Source organism: Aspergillus caelatus, assembly GCF_009193585.1.
Source record: "Aspergillus caelatus strain CBS 763.97 unplaced genomic scaffold BDV27scaffold_88, whole genome shotgun sequence".
NCBI lineage: Eukaryota > Fungi > Ascomycota > Eurotiomycetes > Eurotiales > Aspergillaceae > Aspergillus > Aspergillus caelatus.
The window spans coordinates 28,278-45,427 of NW_022475351.1; the positions used below are offsets into that span (position 1 = coordinate 28,278).

At 41.7% G+C, this 17,150-nt stretch overlaps 2 protein-coding genes across 2 annotated transcripts; one reads left to right on the forward strand and one right to left on the reverse strand.

The window, feature by feature from the left end:
- The first annotated feature begins 12,189 nt into the window (after positions 1–12,189).
- On the forward strand, positions 12,190–14,975 carry BDV27DRAFT_128340 (fungal specific transcription factor domain-containing protein). The gene is made up of 7 exons (XM_032066950.1): positions 12,190–12,383; positions 12,433–13,001; positions 13,076–13,312; positions 13,362–13,502; positions 13,638–13,744; positions 13,801–14,507; positions 14,605–14,975. Exons 1-7 carry the CDS (start codon positions 12,278–12,280, stop codon positions 14,859–14,861), a joined length of 2,124 nt encoding a protein of 707 aa, XP_031927565.1. The 5' UTR covers positions 12,190–12,277; the 3' UTR covers positions 14,862–14,975.
- A 586-nt stretch (positions 14,976–15,561) lies between these two features.
- On the reverse strand, positions 15,562–17,026 carry BDV27DRAFT_172320 (uncharacterized protein; the record flags this gene model as incomplete). The annotated part of the gene is made up of 3 exons (XM_032075834.1): positions 16,757–17,026; positions 16,152–16,682; positions 15,562–15,903 (listed from the first exon to the last, which is right to left on the reverse strand). The coding sequence occupies exons 1-3, from the start codon at positions 17,012–17,014 to the stop codon at positions 15,562–15,564; spliced, it is 1,131 nt and encodes a 376-aa protein (XP_031927566.1). The 5' UTR covers positions 17,015–17,026.
- Positions 17,027–17,150: the final 124 nt, after the last annotated feature.

Below are 17,150 nucleotides of genomic sequence, written 5' to 3' on the forward strand. Positions count from 1 at the left end.
GTAGTGAATGTTCGATTTAATATAAATGACCTACAGTCCAGAGCATACTGTGACCCAGATTATTGCTATCAAGGTCTAATTTAGGCGTCTATACACTGGTGAGCCACACCTATTCAGTAAAGTAATAGAGTCCTACCACAGTAAGAGCTTTGCCAGAGATATATCAAAATTGGCGAGTAGTTCTTGAGGATAAGATTTCAGTTGTTGGAAGTAGACTGGCTATCTTCTCTTTCATAGGGCATATATTAACTTGCGGTAATTAAACAAAACGGCAATTCCAGTAATAGTTAAGTCGACGCTCTAATAACACACAGATAGAGGTACAAAGTTTCGAGTTGTGCCGGATAGGACTGACTGCCCACAATTAAACAGCTTCTAATAGTCAAATATAGTTAGTTTAAAAGATAGCAATCGTAAAGCCAGGATTACCAACCATCAACCAAATACAACATTGGCTAGAAAATTAAGATAAATAATAAAGGAGAAAGAAGTGTGGGGAAATTAGATAGATAATAGTAATAAAGACAAACAAATATCATTACAAAATAAAACCCAGAATAGTGGTTAACAGTAATAATAGGACAGATATCAAGACAAAACTATAATAGTTAGTACCTTCCATAAGTAGTTTAAGCCGAGGGGTTAGGTTTTTGAACACTTCTAGGTATATACCCAGAACAACCACAATATATACTACTAGATTACTGCTGTCCAATGGGGTTTCACGACAGCCGGGACCCACAAGTAGTGTGGTTATAGCAGCGGATACGCACAGAATTATTAGGAATAATTTGCTGAGCACACATTTTCCGACTAGTTTAACTCATAATCAGCGCACAGTAGGCTTCTTACTCATATCTGAAAAGGTAAAAGAGGGGGCGACAGAGCTCCTGACACAAACACAAACCACACACAGTTACCCCGGGTTATTAGTTGCTCGCGCAATGGGATACATCCCAGATAGCGAAGGTAGAGACATTGCTAGATACTCTAGAAAGAAGTCTACATATATTATATTAAAACTTTCTCAACCACTGGTCATATTGAATAGATTTTGTAGTCCAGATCTGACAAGCGAATATACGGATGCCGGCCTTTCCAGAAAGAGAGGCTGGGACAATCTTTCCGTACCGTTACTCAAAAGTATTTTGCTGAGCATATCTTGTATTGCCTAGAATAGGGTAAACAGAAGAAGAGAACCCTCCTTGACACGGCCAAGGGTTAGAAGAAAGAAATAGGAGACATCATAAAAGCGAAAAGGCTAAAGTAGGGGGCTAATATTGTCTGGGCCCTCGACCTAAAGAACACCACGGAATCACTCGAAGTGGTTCTTCTCTTTCTCTCCCTTTCCCCCTATTTAAATCACTTGCACATTAAGGAGTCAAAAAGCTTTAGATCAATATTACCCAATTATCCAAATATCAGAGGCACAAGCGCTTACTTCATATAATCTGCTTCAAGCATACCAAAACAATTTCAATGCCTATTTCAGTGATAAATCAAGATAAAAACCCAATATCCTTATATTTATCCAGACCCACTATTTCTAATCCATCGAAAAATTCAAAAATACTATCATAGAATAGTAGTTCGGTTGCTATTTCTAGAAACCATAATATCAACGTCTCTGCTTATCCCGAAGAATTGCCATCAATATCATATTCTGTAATCTAGTCAGAGTTACCATATCATTCACCTATCAACCATTGTGACATTAGGTGGGCGGGCCCTCATAAAAAGTAAAACATATTGGCCAACAATATTCATCCCGATAGGCTGAATTGAACATCCTTTCCACATGACTAGCCCCCCTTCGGTATTTACCGTTTCAACAATAGTTAGCCCACGGATAACCAACAGCTCACCACTGTTAATCCGAATAGACTTTGGTAGGCCCTGAACATCTTTCATATCTAAATTGTCGGAGCATAGGTAGACCATAAATATTCTATTTTCAGATCCCACATCGCATCCGATTGGTCTAAATATGGAGATAGAGTCCGAATTTGGATGTGCTCTGTATAGGCTAGTCCCCACTTCGTCACATTGAAATAGAACAGGGCGTAGTGATTGGTGTATAGGTTCGGGGCCTTATTTCGGAAAACAATTCGCGATGATAGCGTTCAGCTGTGACACAAGTTAACAGCCAATCAAGAATTTCCCTAAGATTAGAAAGATACAAAATATATACATCCACCCCGACTTCCATAAACATTTTAAATATTGACTATTTTTCCTTGTCCAACCAGTGAGCGGTTGGTAAGGCACTATACATATCATACCGCCTTCCTTCCATATTCGATCTGACTATTTCCCTTACAGCTCGAGCCTCTTCCACCGCCTCATCATAAGCTCTTATTATCATAAACCCTAATTGCTCCATATCGCGGTTCCCCCCCAGAGGAGTTCTCGGAAACTCGGCAATACCATATTTCCAGCGGGGCAGTTGTCAGGTGACTTGGCGCGTAGCGGATGTTCTGTAGATTCCATAATCGTAGCACTCCATGTAAACGACCTCTAAAGATAAAAGATATCCTCAGAGCCGACACTTGTATAAGGAAACTGCTAGATTATATATACTAACGATGTCTTTTGATACTCCACAGAGATTGAATATTACAACTAAGTACATATACCATATACTGGTCTAACCATTGGGAAAATATTCCAAATGCGTTTTTAGTCTTACAGGTATAAGCAAATAATATGCAGGTGCAGGGGGTATTATTTATATAATTTAGACCCTAGTATTTGCTAAGGTAGTTCGTAATATACAGAACATTTCGAAATCAGTTTCCGCATTACACTCTTGGGTATTATTTCCAGACATTATATATCAAGCTACACTAAACCATAAAGAATTATGGGATACTTTTACCGTTCCCGTTAGCTAGATTGGGCAATTTTTATAACATAATCCATTTATAGTTTGGCGTGACACGGCATCTAGGGCCTGGGAATAATATCAAAGAGTATAGAATAGAAATTGATCTCGAAAATATCTATAAAGCCATAACCGACAAATAACGGATTACTGTACATAAACATACACAAGGACTAGATAGTGGCATCCTGTATATCCCTAGCAAGGGGTAAGGGTATGAATTCACCACCATCTGTAAAGCCACTGCTACGCTTGACCAGGCCAGTCTACTCTTCTCAGACTCTTTACCGAGCAACACTTCCGCAAAGACATACCCGTCGTATTCCTAGCGAGCTGTAGACCAATTTGAGATATAGATTCTCAACACTAATACCACTAGATAATATACTCTCGATATAGCCCATTCGACTATATTCACCTATAACTGTAGATCTATACGCCATCAGAATATAATTGTGTGCTTTGGCTTTTTAAAACTTATACCCATAATACACAAGGGCACAGCCAGTGCTCTGTTCTATTTCAAATATATTGAAATTGTTCAGGTTGTAACACACAATCTTTTATTTTTTAAAGGCCGGGGTCTGTTTTGACGGTGTATATAATAGTATATTTAAGATTCCTATTACTGTGTTTATCTCACTCAATACCTGTCTCAGGTAGGCTGGTGCTGGTCTCAGTGTCCTGTTACTTGAAGATTAAGAACCAGTAGGATTTGTAGTGTTCAGCTTGTCCAGATATATATATAACAGAGATTGTACTTCCTGGATATTCTGCATCAATGGGTAGTCCGAGAGTCGTGTTATATATAAAATAAATATAGTACTGTACTTTTTTCTCTCTCTTATCACACCATATGTTGACCAAAATATTGATATTATATATTAGATTGTTTATTCCAGTCTCTTCCCTAACTACACAATCAGAAAATATGTACAGGATCGGGTCTCATATTTTAATATCTCTAGGACCATATCTAAGAATATACACAGGGCAGTCTAATTTAGAAGGGTCAAAGATATTGATAGTGACCTATAATTTATAGATTTTCTTATCGAGAATATATTTATTGCCCCTTGTACTTTGAAAATATAGAAGAGGGATATTGACAGTAAAATTATTTTCTATTGTGAGATTTAACTATCGAGATAATATATTAAAAGCTGAGATATAAGAAGCAAGTCATTTGAAAGGAAAGATAAATATTTTTATTATTTTTCTATTTTCTGGATATCTCTATTTCTACTTATTGAACTACTTAAGTCAAATTCTAAGAGAGATCTCAAGGTGATTATAAGTATATTGGATCTATAATATACTAATTTATACTTTTAATTACGCTATTCCAATAGTTTTTCCGGATTTCTTTAAGATTCTCACCAGGCTCCTGTACCCGAAATTTCCTCTTGGTATATCTTTTATATAATTTTCACTTCGATGCCTATAGACCATGTCTAGGCTATATAGTAATAATATTATAATCAGAAACCTACTATCCATTTCCTTGTACTGTTATACCTACATCTAAAACACATGTAGACAGTAGTCAGCCTTCGCCATTTGCCCAGCCTTATCGGAAGGGTATGCTTTGTTGTTCAGGTCTTGAAGGAGCCCTCCGAATCGTTCTTATAGAGATATCTTTTTCTTAGCTGTTGCTCTAAATAAAATATGCCTTTTTCGCAGGATCTGTATGGCAAAGTTGTCTAGATCTATAGATTTTTATTATCAAGGGCGCTGCGCAGTTTTTGGTAAAGGCGATTCGAATATAGGAACTAGACATACTCTCTGAATATATAGAGAATTCGATTAATATTCACAGATAGACTTAATTGAAAACAAGATATATATAAAAAAAATATATACTTTAAATCTCTCAGAGAATTGTATTGTTTTATGTTATAATAGCAATCGATGTAATCGAGATCAAATAGATTATAGGCAGCCTTATATACCCTCTAATAATTAGGTCAAGACTCGATTATAAAAGCCTTAAAGGAAACTTGGTATTGAGCGGATTACAGTGGGTTGAGTAGAATACAGATTCTCTATACAATAACTAGTATAGATGACAGGACCTACAGTTATTATAGAAAGGTGTTTCCTCTTTCTATTTACTATTTTAGTTAATTTATTTATTTATTTATTTATTTAATCAAGTTTAACGTCCATATAGAGCCGTTTGGCTATGACAGACACATGTGTCTAGGCAGTGGCCTAGACCACTGCCTCTGAGTTGTCCTTAGAAGCTCTATAAGCTCCTACTATCCTTTGTATGTTTGTTCTGGTCCTTTTCCTCGCCCGATCCGCCTATCTGCGCCAGAGTATTTGGGCTATGCCCTCCTCGGTATTCATTGTCTGTTGGATATTACCTAGGTGTGCCTAGGCTATCCCTCCTACTATCCTTCTCCCCTACTCTCTGCTTCCTCCACTAGACCTAGATCTCTTGAATTATCTCTAAAGATTCTATTTATCTCCCTGGCTGCCTCTCCTGGAAAGTATCCAATCTTTGTTGTCGTAAGAAACGCTATTAGAGCCTTTGTAGCTCTCTGATCCTTGAAAAGGCGGCTTTCTGGGGCTGTCTCTTCTTGTCCAGGTGATTGTACTCCTGCCTTTGTTAGGGCCCTATACAGGGTCTGCTGTTGGTGGCACCATTGCCTGCATTCGACTAGGAGATAATCTGCTGTTCTTTGGGGAGCTTGGTAGTTCTGATATCTAGGGAAGTCCTGAGCTCCTGTCTGATTAAGATAGGTTGGTACTGCTGCATGCCCAATTTTCAGCTGGTAATATCGGTGTGTAAGCTGTTTGGGGGCTGCTCCCGCTACTGGATCTAGCTTCCAACTCTTTTGAGGCTGATATTGCTGCTGGGCTCTGCTAGATCGCTTCTGTAGGGCCTGTATAAGCCATCATTGTCTCTAGGCCTGGTTTGCATCTGTACATGTTCTGTGTAGGTAGGCTAGACTCAGGCTTCGGTCTATATCTCTTGGAGGGGGCTTTTGCGCCGCCAGCTTAGCTGCTTAATCAGCTTTCTTGTTTTCTAGTATACCTTGATGACCTGGGATCTATTGAATAGTAATCAGACACCTTTGATATATTAGTCTTTGGGCTATATCCTGGGTCTGAATTACTAGTCTCTATCCTGCACCAGTTCTGTTGTCTTGTAGTCTAGCTATCGCTGCTTGGGAATCTAATAGGACCCTGATAGGGCCTTTATAGTCCAGCTGCTCAGCTATCTCAAGTACTTTGTATATCTCTACTAGTTCTGTGTCAAAGATCTCCTTTCCCTGTTCTAGAGGTACCTGCTTAGTTTTCCAGATACCTGAGAGCTTTTGCTATATAATATCTGCCCCCGTTTGTCTATTATCTAGGCGTGACCCATCTGACTATATAGTTAGATCTTTATACAGGGTATTTACTTGCTGAATAGTCTCTGACTCTGTAGACACTAGTATAGTACCCGGAAATATCTTTAGAAAGGTCTCTGCTGTTTCCTCAAATCCTGCTAATAGATCTGTCTTCAGTACTTCTATTAATTTAGTAGCTAGATACTGCCCCAGACTCTATAAATCTTGTACCTTGGGGCCTTCAGCCCATATTCGATTATCTAGTGGCTGTTCCCCGGGCTGTGCATAGCAATCCCCTTTGCGGAAGCTGATAGGCAGTATAGCCTGTGTTGGGTGTCTCTTAGGCAGTCCTAGTAGTCTTAGGCTATATTGTCTCTGGTGTCTGTCTAGTAGTATTTCTGCTGGGGATAGGGCTGCTTCTTTTATAAGTAGTCCAATAGGTGTAGTTTTAAGTATACCTGTAATTGTGTGTGCCTGTCGATTAACCAGATACTGGATCCCTTTTCGTTTATTGTTTTGACTTTGCTACCAAAGCTCTGCCCTATATAGTACAACCGCCTGCACTGCGGCTACTTGAATACGTTGGACTAGATCTGGTGATAGCCCTCGGTCTCGATATAGGCTTTGCACCTGTGCCTCCGCCCTGCAGGCTTTATATAGGCAGGTATGGTAGTGTACTTTAAGGGTCAAACCCCTATCTAGCCATATTCCTAGCCACCGTACAGCCTCGGAGTTGAAGACTACTCTGTATCCTTCTATCTGGATTTTTACTTGCTGTATCTGATTTTTAAGTAATCTGCCTCTTTTTCTAGTAAAAAGGACTGCCTCGGTCTTTTCAGTATTAAACTGAACTGCTTGTTTTCTGTCTTGCTCTATAACAATTTTAGCTGTCTTCTCTAGATTCTGGCAGACTCTTTGTACCAAGCTAGCTGATATTAATAGGACTATATTATCTGTAAATAATATAACTCTAACACCGGGAATAGTTTGTTTAATAGCTTAGAAGATTGCTCCCAGATAGATAATAAACAGAATCGGGGAAACTGGTGAGCCCTGTGGAACCCCTGTATCTATAGTCTGCGCGGAATATTGCTGTTGGTCGATAACCAACTATATTCTGCGATCTGCTAGAAATGATTGTACCCAGCGGTATAGATCTCTGTCTATACCTAGCTCTAGTATTTGCTTTACTAGTCTTATAGTGTCCACGTGGTCAAAGGCCCCTTTTATATCCATAAACAGGGCTCCAACCAGCTGTTTTTGGCCCCATGTCTAGTGCACCTCCTGAATTAGGCAGGCTACTGTGTTAATTGTACTACATTGTTTTCGGCTTCCTATTTGCCCCTGATATAGAACACCAGCTATCTTGCAGTAGCTAGAGATAGCTTCTGCTGCCACTTTCTCTACTATTTTCCCTATACAGTTTAGTAGACTGATCACCCTGTAGGCCTTGACCATTGAATAGTCAGGTTTATTAGGCTTGCGTAGTAAGATTCCCTTTGCTGTCTTCCATGCCTGTGGGTGTAGACCTAGCCTAAAGCACTGGCGTACTAGTGCTACTATTCGTGTGGTATCCCAGCTCTATAGTAGTCTCAGTACCCGGAAATTGAGATAATCTATTCCGGGTACCTTTTGAACTGTCTGACTGAATAGGACTTTCTGAACTATATTATAGTTTACCTGTAGATATATAGTACCTTGAGGGATTGCTTCTATTATCTCACTCCTAGAAGCTTTAGAGAATAGGACTTCTCTAACCAGAGCTTTCTTTTTATCTAGGGTAGTTGCTTGCTGTCCCTAGGGGCCTTTAAGTACTGGCGTAGTTTCTGTAGTCTGCGGTTTGCAGTATCTTAGTGTCTGCCAGTATCGGGTTGAGTCTTTAGGCTCTGTCTCTGCCTCGCCTGGCTGCCCTGTTAGAAAGGCCTCCCAGTATTCGTGCTTTGCCTTTCTAATAGATTAATAGTAGCTATTCCTGGCCCTCTTTAGATTCTGATCAGTATCTAGATCTGTTGCCCATATCTGTTTAGCTCGTGCGAATCTTCGCCGGCTGGCTTTGACCTGCGGTCCCCACTATTGTTTAGAGAATGGGGTTACCTGTATTGGCCTTGTATATTTGCTCAGTATCTCTGTCAGAGCTGTTTGTAGCTATACTGTCTTATTTTCCACTTCAGCCCTGCTGCAGCTATCTAGTAGAGCGGGCTGATTAGCTGCTAGGGCCTTCTATATCTGTCTAGTATTTTCTAGGGCTTCTGGATCTGCTTCTAGATCCCTAATTTGCTATCCAGTTATCTGAGTACTGACTTCTGTAGATAGTCTTTCTTTTAGATCCTTCTATTCAGCTAGTATCAGCTTATGATCAGATTCTATAGGGTATTCATTATCAATTAGCCAGCTAGTCAAAGGGCCTAGCTCTGGGGTTGATATTGTTAGATCAATAATCGAGATACCAGAAGTCTGCTTAGGTCTGGTAGGAATATCTGGCTTATTATTAATATACAGATTGAATCTCTCAATCAGATCCTCTAACAGCGCTGTATTAGTATGTTGACTAGTCTGGGGATTCTATATAGAACTGTAAGCATTAAAATCCCCCAGTATTAGGTATCTTTCTTCTACTAGTAGGTTCTATTCAGCGTCATTAATCGCTCGACGACGCCTAGGGCTAGAGCCCTGCCAGCAGTAGTCCTCACCCAGCCAGTTGTCATAGCAGTTAACTATTCTTGTTCTTCGGGTGCGGTTTCTATCCTTATCCAGATCCCAGATATCTAGAGCTAGTATATAGGGATAGTTAATCAAATCGGTTCTGGCTTCAGTGATCTTCTGATTTAACAGATCTTTTCGAACTCCTATCAGCACTCTACGGTACTTATGTTCTCCTTTCTCCGGCCAATATAGTAGATAAGCGGAGTGTCGGAGTTCCCGTGCAATATAGGGCTCCTGTAGACATATTATATCTGCCTGTCTTTGGAGCCCTGCTTCCAGTTTAGTTAATTTATGTTAGTATAGTATTTTAATAACTTGGACCCACGTGTGGATATGCCAAGGAAGTCTTTATCAATATCTATATATTTAAATGATATGTAGACAGTCTTCCAGCCAGAATAGTTATAGTTGGATAATATCAGCTGGCGCACAACTCTGATGTAGCTATTATCGAGTCTTTTCCTTATGTAATGTCTAGAAGCTATAGTATACTTAATATTTTGGCTATCCTAGTCCTGCAGAAGATTATCTATCAATTTAGTTTCTATTTCTTGTGTTAGTACTCTATCAATAATTCAATTATTTTGAGACAAACTATCGAAATATATTATTATAGCCGCTCCCGATAATCCTTCTGGATATGTCTTAATTACCTTGTATACTTGACCCATGCAGGAAAGGAATAGTAGTAGAGCAGTAAAAAGATACATAATATCAAATAGAAAATTTGTTCGGCCGAGTGATTTGTAATATAAGAATTAGACTAGTTAGACAGACTATGTCAAGGAAATATCTACTATTCAGGGTAGAAGACCTGTCAACTAGGTAAGGGTACGTAGGCTGAAAGCTAAGCAGTAGATATCAGGCAGACAGAAGACTGATTCTTGCCTTCCTCTTTCATTAACACTAGGCTAACTTTATATCCAGAAGAAGCCCCTTATTCTCCTAACAGGATACGACTGACAAGGAGCTACTATACGCTATTGAAAAGACGACGGATATGTGATCTGTCGTCGCCGTTCGGCCTCCGAGCTGTATATGCACAACGGGCAGGGTATACGATGCAGTCATTATGCAGAGTCATTATCGGATCTGTGACAGCACCACGCACTAGGGTATAGAAAACTGAAGTTACCCTTGGGCAGAATTCGGAATAACAACTAAGTAGGCGGAACGGGGAAGACAGCGGAGCTCTCAGGAGCCACTTCTATTGGCCTACACATATTCTGGTGGGACAAACTAGCCTGATTCGGATGATAGAACAGAGAGGGAAAGCCAAGACTTCGCATAGGAAATTCGCTACGTAGGTAAACAGCAAGAAACTCGGGTACTCATCTCCAACCCCCACAATTCTATCCCCAACAGCATTGCCAACTCTACTCCGTATTTTGCTTGGCCACTGAATTAATTTACTACTAGCACACGCTAAAATTACTAAGAATTCCCCCCTTCTCCATTATTTTCCACGTTTTAGCCTCTTTATTTTATTGTCTCCCTCCATCGCAAAAACAAGCCCGCATGTAAAAACGCCCATATATCCGCCCTCTACTATAAGAGGCACCGAAGTGACCTATCTACCTCTAACAATACAATTTGAGGCTCCAGATACGTGTTCCAGCTATTTTAATAGATATTGGATCCGATCAGAATCCAGAGTATACCAGCTCTTTGGAGTATCTTGGGGAGTAAAAAGTTGGTTATCAGTATTATACTAACACCACTGCTTGTTGTTTTCCGCTGAAGAGACATCTTCCGTGAAAGTTGATAATGATGCTTCACTTACAGAGCCGCCCATGTTCGCCTTCCATGTTGGAGACAGAGAGATACTCTTTCAATCCCTAATCACATAATTCGGTAAATACACACGTTTTGTACATACCTGTAATAATACCAGTCCCTTTTTATAGATCGCAAAACAGATACAAGAGCCTATAATTAGAAGGCTAGACTACCAAGAAAAAGTAATAGTGCAATTACAAAAGTGGCCAACTGATTACGAATACTAAAATTTCACTAGTTACAGTGGTTGCAGCTCAGCTAGACCCTACTAGTAGGTGGCGCCACCCTTGAGGCGCTTAATAATCAGGTTTTTCATGAGCTCCTTGTTTCCCCTTCTGACTAACTGGATCACGAAGCTAAACGTAACCTGGTTAGTACACGTCCTTCCGTACTCGACCACGCCAAGCACATTGAAACCACCAAATCGCCCTACCCGACCTGGGACTACGGACAACGGCGCCAGTCTATTGCAAGAGCATCACGAAGTGCAACCACGGGCGCGGATAGATTGCCACGCACTTTTGGCAGCGGGAACACGGGAGAACACGAAAATTTGACCAATCAGCGGGCGCGGATGCGATATGTACGTACATATCCCAGGTACTAGGGTATAGACCCGTGCCGCGGAGCTTCTCAGGTCAAAGCTTACCCGAAATACGAGTCTCACCCATCTATTTCCCTGCGCTTTGCCCACAAAAGACTAGTGCTATCCCCGAATCACAAGCGAATTCTTTCTGAGACTCTACAGTATGCAGAGCAATTATACTAGTTATAAAGAGCAAATACATTTCCAGAATTAAGTATACAGTAATACCAGAATGCTCTTTTGCGAATAAATCGAGGGAGAGGGCGAAGTGGCCCGTATTCATCCGGTGTGGGCCGTTCCGATTTCTTGCCAACACCAAGCCACACTTATGTAGTAGCCCTCTACTCTATAAAATATGCTACGTATAATTGATTCATATTGAATTTATGGATAAAATACGAAGAAATTAGGATCTCATAGTTCCAAGTAGTGATAAAAATCAAGAAAGGGGATTGTAGTAGTAGTAGTAGTAGTAGTAGTTGTTGTTGTTGTTGTTGTTGTTGTATCGTATATATATATATATATATATATATAAACTTTGGTATCCCACTGCCAAAATTTAGCAGCTACGGCATCCAATGATAAAAAGCACTGCTGAATTAAAATCATAAAAGCGGTACATAAATAATTCCGAACTAGCCTAGCCGATAGTCCGATGATTGACCCTGTAGGGCATTATACTTAATAGGAAATATAAAGGCCTTTTTCAGATAGATTTAATTGGCTGAAATATGTGGCGCTGAGTGTTTGGTAAAATTAGTAACTTAAGTTACAACAGTTGGTGGTTCCCTGCGGAATCTCCCGTCGATTGAGTCCTCCGTTCGGCCAAATACAGTCCATGTCACCTGACAGTAAGGATCTTTGTTCCTTGCAGTTGTGGAAGCTCACGAGTTGGACACCTACTAAAGCTGTGGAACCTGGGAAGAAAAACCAGTGATCCTCGCAAGAGACTTTGCAACTTGACATCTGGAGCAGCCCAGGATAATGAGTGCCAATACAGGGCTTGGCCTTACGCGTCGTGATAAACAATGTTCCTACTGCGCCCGTGCATTCGCCCGATCGGAGCACCTTGCCAGACATGAGCGCTCACGTATGTTGACCCACCATGGTGGGAGCAAACAATTTAACCAGATCTATAGATCGTAATGAGCGCCCGTTTAAGTGTACTCTTTGTCATGCAACCTTTACTCGACAGGATGTTTTCAGAAGGCACCACGGAAGGTACCACATGGGACCCTTCCCGCAACATCATACGCAAGGGAACTACATTGAAAATCAGCCGATGTCGATGCATCCCAGATCCACGCAGATATCTAGTCCCTTAACCTCATCCGTCATGGCACCAAATGATACTGAGTCCTTAATCGCTATGCCACATCCTGCCGTCGACCCCGTAACCTTCGTGTATATCCCGACTATAAGCTCTTCGACCTCAGCGCTCAACTTTCCAAACGATCTCAAATCTTCCATGCCGAGCAATTCGGAAGAAAGTTCACAGGAAGGTTCACAGGAAGGTTCACATGCCAATCTGGCATTGAGGTGCTTTACACCTCCCTTAGAGAACCATACCACCACTGAATCCTCATCGCAGGTGGTGGAGTCCCCGGCGTGGAAAGGTTCGTTCACCATATCAGAACAACAATGGCATCAGCTAGCTTCAGAGCAACAATGGCATCATCTTGCTTCCACACTCAATATCGTTAGACCAGTAAGCTTTGACCTGATGCCTGGGACAACGCCAAGCCCTCACATCCACTCAGTGCCTGACTATTCACATACTAGGTCGAAAGCTTGAGTGATCTCAAACTTCCGAGTCGCTTGACGTTGGAGAGATTACTCAGAACATTCGCCGAGTGCTTCCTCATTTACATCCCATGTATTCATATGCCGACCTGGAAAGCCGAGCTGGCTCCTCCTTGCATGATCTTCGCGATGGCATCCATAGGCGCCAGCTACTACGACGACGATGCAACTGCAGCTTCGCTTCATTGCATTGCTCAGATGTGCCTAAAAAATCATGTGAGCGAAGCATAACCACTATTTAGGCATGCTCCCTAATTTGAAGAAGATTGAATTGAGCCCACTCACCATCGCAGACGAGCCGCTATGGGTACTGCAGTGTCTTCTGTTGATCATGGCAAACGGCACGAAAAGCAGTGACTTTCGGACATTTCAAGAATCTGCATCGTTGGCATCTCTCTTGATTGAGGTATGTCTAAGCAATTTAAAGAATTCACCGTTTGGAGATTGCACTTGTGCTGCCTGCTGGTCTGCCCCACTCTGGAATTCTTACGTTCCGATAACTACCCAGAACGAGGTCACTGATATATAGTTTACCTCATAGGGCATCCAGTATAGAAAGATCTCCCCATACGTGCCGGAGCCAGACGGTGAAAATGATGATATTATAGAGCAATGGCAGAAGTGGATTGATTACGAGATGACTGTACGGTGCGTGGCGGTATCCTATCCTAGAAATTTAAAGTGCGTCTAACCCGACTTGAAAGAACAATTTGCGCAGTATATATCTATCTGGGCGCCCTAGGAGCCACATTTCACACTGCAAGTTATTCCTGGAGCCTGGATATCGGTGATTGCTTTCTGCCTTGTGACGAATCTGAATGGACAAGTATATCTCCACAAGCGTGGTTGGTAAAGCGAAAGTCAAATTCCGAGCCCCCTATTCGATTCTCAACTGCCCTGGCCAATATCATGTCTGCCCAAGTTGCAGTACCGCTTCGACTGAGCGTTTTTGGATCTTACCTGACATTGCATGGCATTGTTAAACATCTGGCAAATCTCTACCAGGATAACTGGCTTATAGATCTATTGCCAACACACGTACAGCGGATCGAAGAATCGTTGGCTAGATGGCGCATGTGCTCCGAGCAGAACCCTGAGTTTCATTGTTCTTCGAGGTACCCTAGCGGAGTGATTGCGGCAAATGCCCTTTCGTTGTATCGTCAGGCTCATGTCCGACTGTGTGGAAACTTCAGGCCTCTCAGAGCGGCCTTCACCACCCGAAATGTGCAAATTATTACTTCAAAGGTGAATGATATCAAAGTCAACATATCAAGCTCTAGAACATGTGTGAAAGCCGCTTGGTGTGCGATTAAAGCACTCCAGACTTCAGTAGTAATGGGAATGGCTCAGGCTGGATCCATATCTGGATGGCACTCTAAATTATTATTCAACACGTATTCATTGGAATGCTGTGAGTAATTTCATTGCTTTCACTTACCCTTTCCTTGTCATTCACTCGTCCTCTCCTGCGCTGATAATAATGACAATTAACCGAAAGTATTCCAAAGGTCTTTTTTTAAGTTTTTGGACGAGGGAGCAGTTGCGTCGCAATAGATCTGATCGATCCTCTGAGGAAAATGACATTTTAAACGCAATACAAGAAACGCTAGCGGAAATAGACCTAGATCCAGACAATGCATCAAAGCCATATTCGATACAATTGGTCTATGCCTGGTCCTTGATCTTCAAGAACAGTGCTACGATTGGATTGTACAGCATCATTTCTGAGGTTTTGAAAGCTTACGCAGACAACCTAACCCAATAGCTTGGGAGGTCAATTTTCTTTTCAGGTTCTAGGTTTGTATAGACTTATAGACATATAGACTGTGAACCTTTCTCTTGTCTAGGCTTTGAAATATGCATTGCTACCTTCCATTAACTACATGAATTAACTTAGTCGTCCTGTAGCTGCCTACAACTGCCTCGGATATATATTTAATTATAGACATTTAAACATTTGTGTGGTATTGTCTTCAACACCCAGGGACTGTGTAGAATTCCAGAGAAGATAAAATCTACTTGATCCAACGTTATCTATTAATTTACATGGGGTATATTGTGAGCAGTACCATGTCAAGCTACCGAGAGGTTAGCTGGGGCATCCTATTCTTAGCTATACTTTATACCTAGCAGCACTCTCCTGTGATAGTGCTACTGCTGATTATGGGGTTCTCAAGTACTATTCTTCTCGGCATGAAATCCTTTATCTTTCTATATAAGTTAACGTTTGCTTGCTACTATACATATCTATAATTCATCCAATCGAACACATTCAAGGAGTGCGCTATAGTCTCACGTATATACATATACACATGTATAAAATATGAAATTCAATTTCCAAGTACTGGTCATCAACTGGCAGTTCTAGACTCTAACGCCGGGCAAAGACTCGGGCGTAGAATGGCGATGTTCAACCCCTTCCATGACAGTTCGAACAGTTCGGGCGCCGTACACCAATATCTTCTTTATGGCTGCCACTCAGCCTCAACGAACCAAATTGTGCTCTTCGGGGGCTTCCATGCATTCAGGAACTTAAATCGGGGATCGGCTACTTTGAACAGACCTATCCAATCATCCAAAGCCCTTTCGCCGGTGTTGTTCACTGCCTGTCCCAAAAGATCCATACATCTAATACTTCGATATTCCATCCATGGGACAGCCCCGGGCTCAGGAATCACGCCGTCGTTGATAACAATCTTGGCTCCTTTCTTAAGCACCGGAATCAAAGCCCGTAAAACCTGGATAGCATACTTCTCCGCAAAGCCGTGAAAGACCCAACGGAAGAAGTAGACATCTGCTACTACAGTCTGTGGTTTCAACAGGTCATGTACCTCAAGCCTAACTCGGGACTTGAGATGTTGTGGCACGGCAGCCTTTGTCTGTTCTGTGATTGTGTGCTCTTGATCCTGAACTACAAAGTTCAGATGGGGGTATACTTCCGCAATTGCAATCGAGGCAAAGCCACCACTGCCTCCACACTAAAAAAAGCCAAGATTTGAAAATTAGAACCACGTCCCATGGATTCACAGATGGGAAATAGGGGGATGGTACTTACGTCAACAACTGTTCCCTCACCAATATCTCCCCATGGATAACCGGTCACGGTGTGCGAGACATCAAATCCAACACCACCGCCATGTGCCTTCATACTTTTGCTATATCTATCGGCGACAACATCATTGCGAGAAGTATGATCGAACCAACTGAGATTATGGTTATAGGCCACATTAATACCAGTCTCATTTGGCTCCCCACTCCCGGGCCATCTCCGCAGAGCTTCAACTGTATAGACAAAGCCAGGCCACATGTCATTACAGAATAGACCTACCCAGGCATCCAAGGTTTCCTCCTCGAGAAGAACTCGGGATGTCCGATTGTGCATAACGAATCCAAGTTCCGGCTCACAGAAGAAGCGGTTCGTGATAGCGTGGCGGACAATCCGTCGGAATGTAAACAGTGGTACCAAAACTCCACTCAATTGATGGCACTTCTCCGCCAGGTCTTCATATGATATTTTTCCGGTCAGTGGGACAGCCTGTGGGACCCTGAATGTCCAAATGGCATGTAGGGATAATGGATCCATGGCCTGTGAAGCTATATTAGTGATATTCCTTTTTCTTTTTTTTGTTTCTCATATAGGTGAAAGTTGCCCAAACCTACATCCCAGCAAAGGTTTCGAATATGATCCTTTGGACCGTGGGAAAGGGCATAAAGCTCTTTTGATGCTGCAATCAGCTCCAAACGAGCCTCATAGGCATCTTTGTCGTCAGCCGAAATTGCATAGTCAGCTAGTCCATCAACATCGAAAGAGGGAGGCTCAAGTCCCTTGGAGGCCAGGAAATCCGAGATGGCTTTTGTCTTCTCCGCAATGACATTAGATAAGACAATCAGTCGATTTGGGGACGCGATCTTCGTCATCTTGGGCTAAAATAATCAGAAAGATATTCTTCTCTCGCTATAATCAAGGTAGATAGAATGGCGATATATTTCTTTTCTTGTAGCTACATCGGGGGTTTCTAGCCTCATTTATATACTAATATCGCGATACAGCACA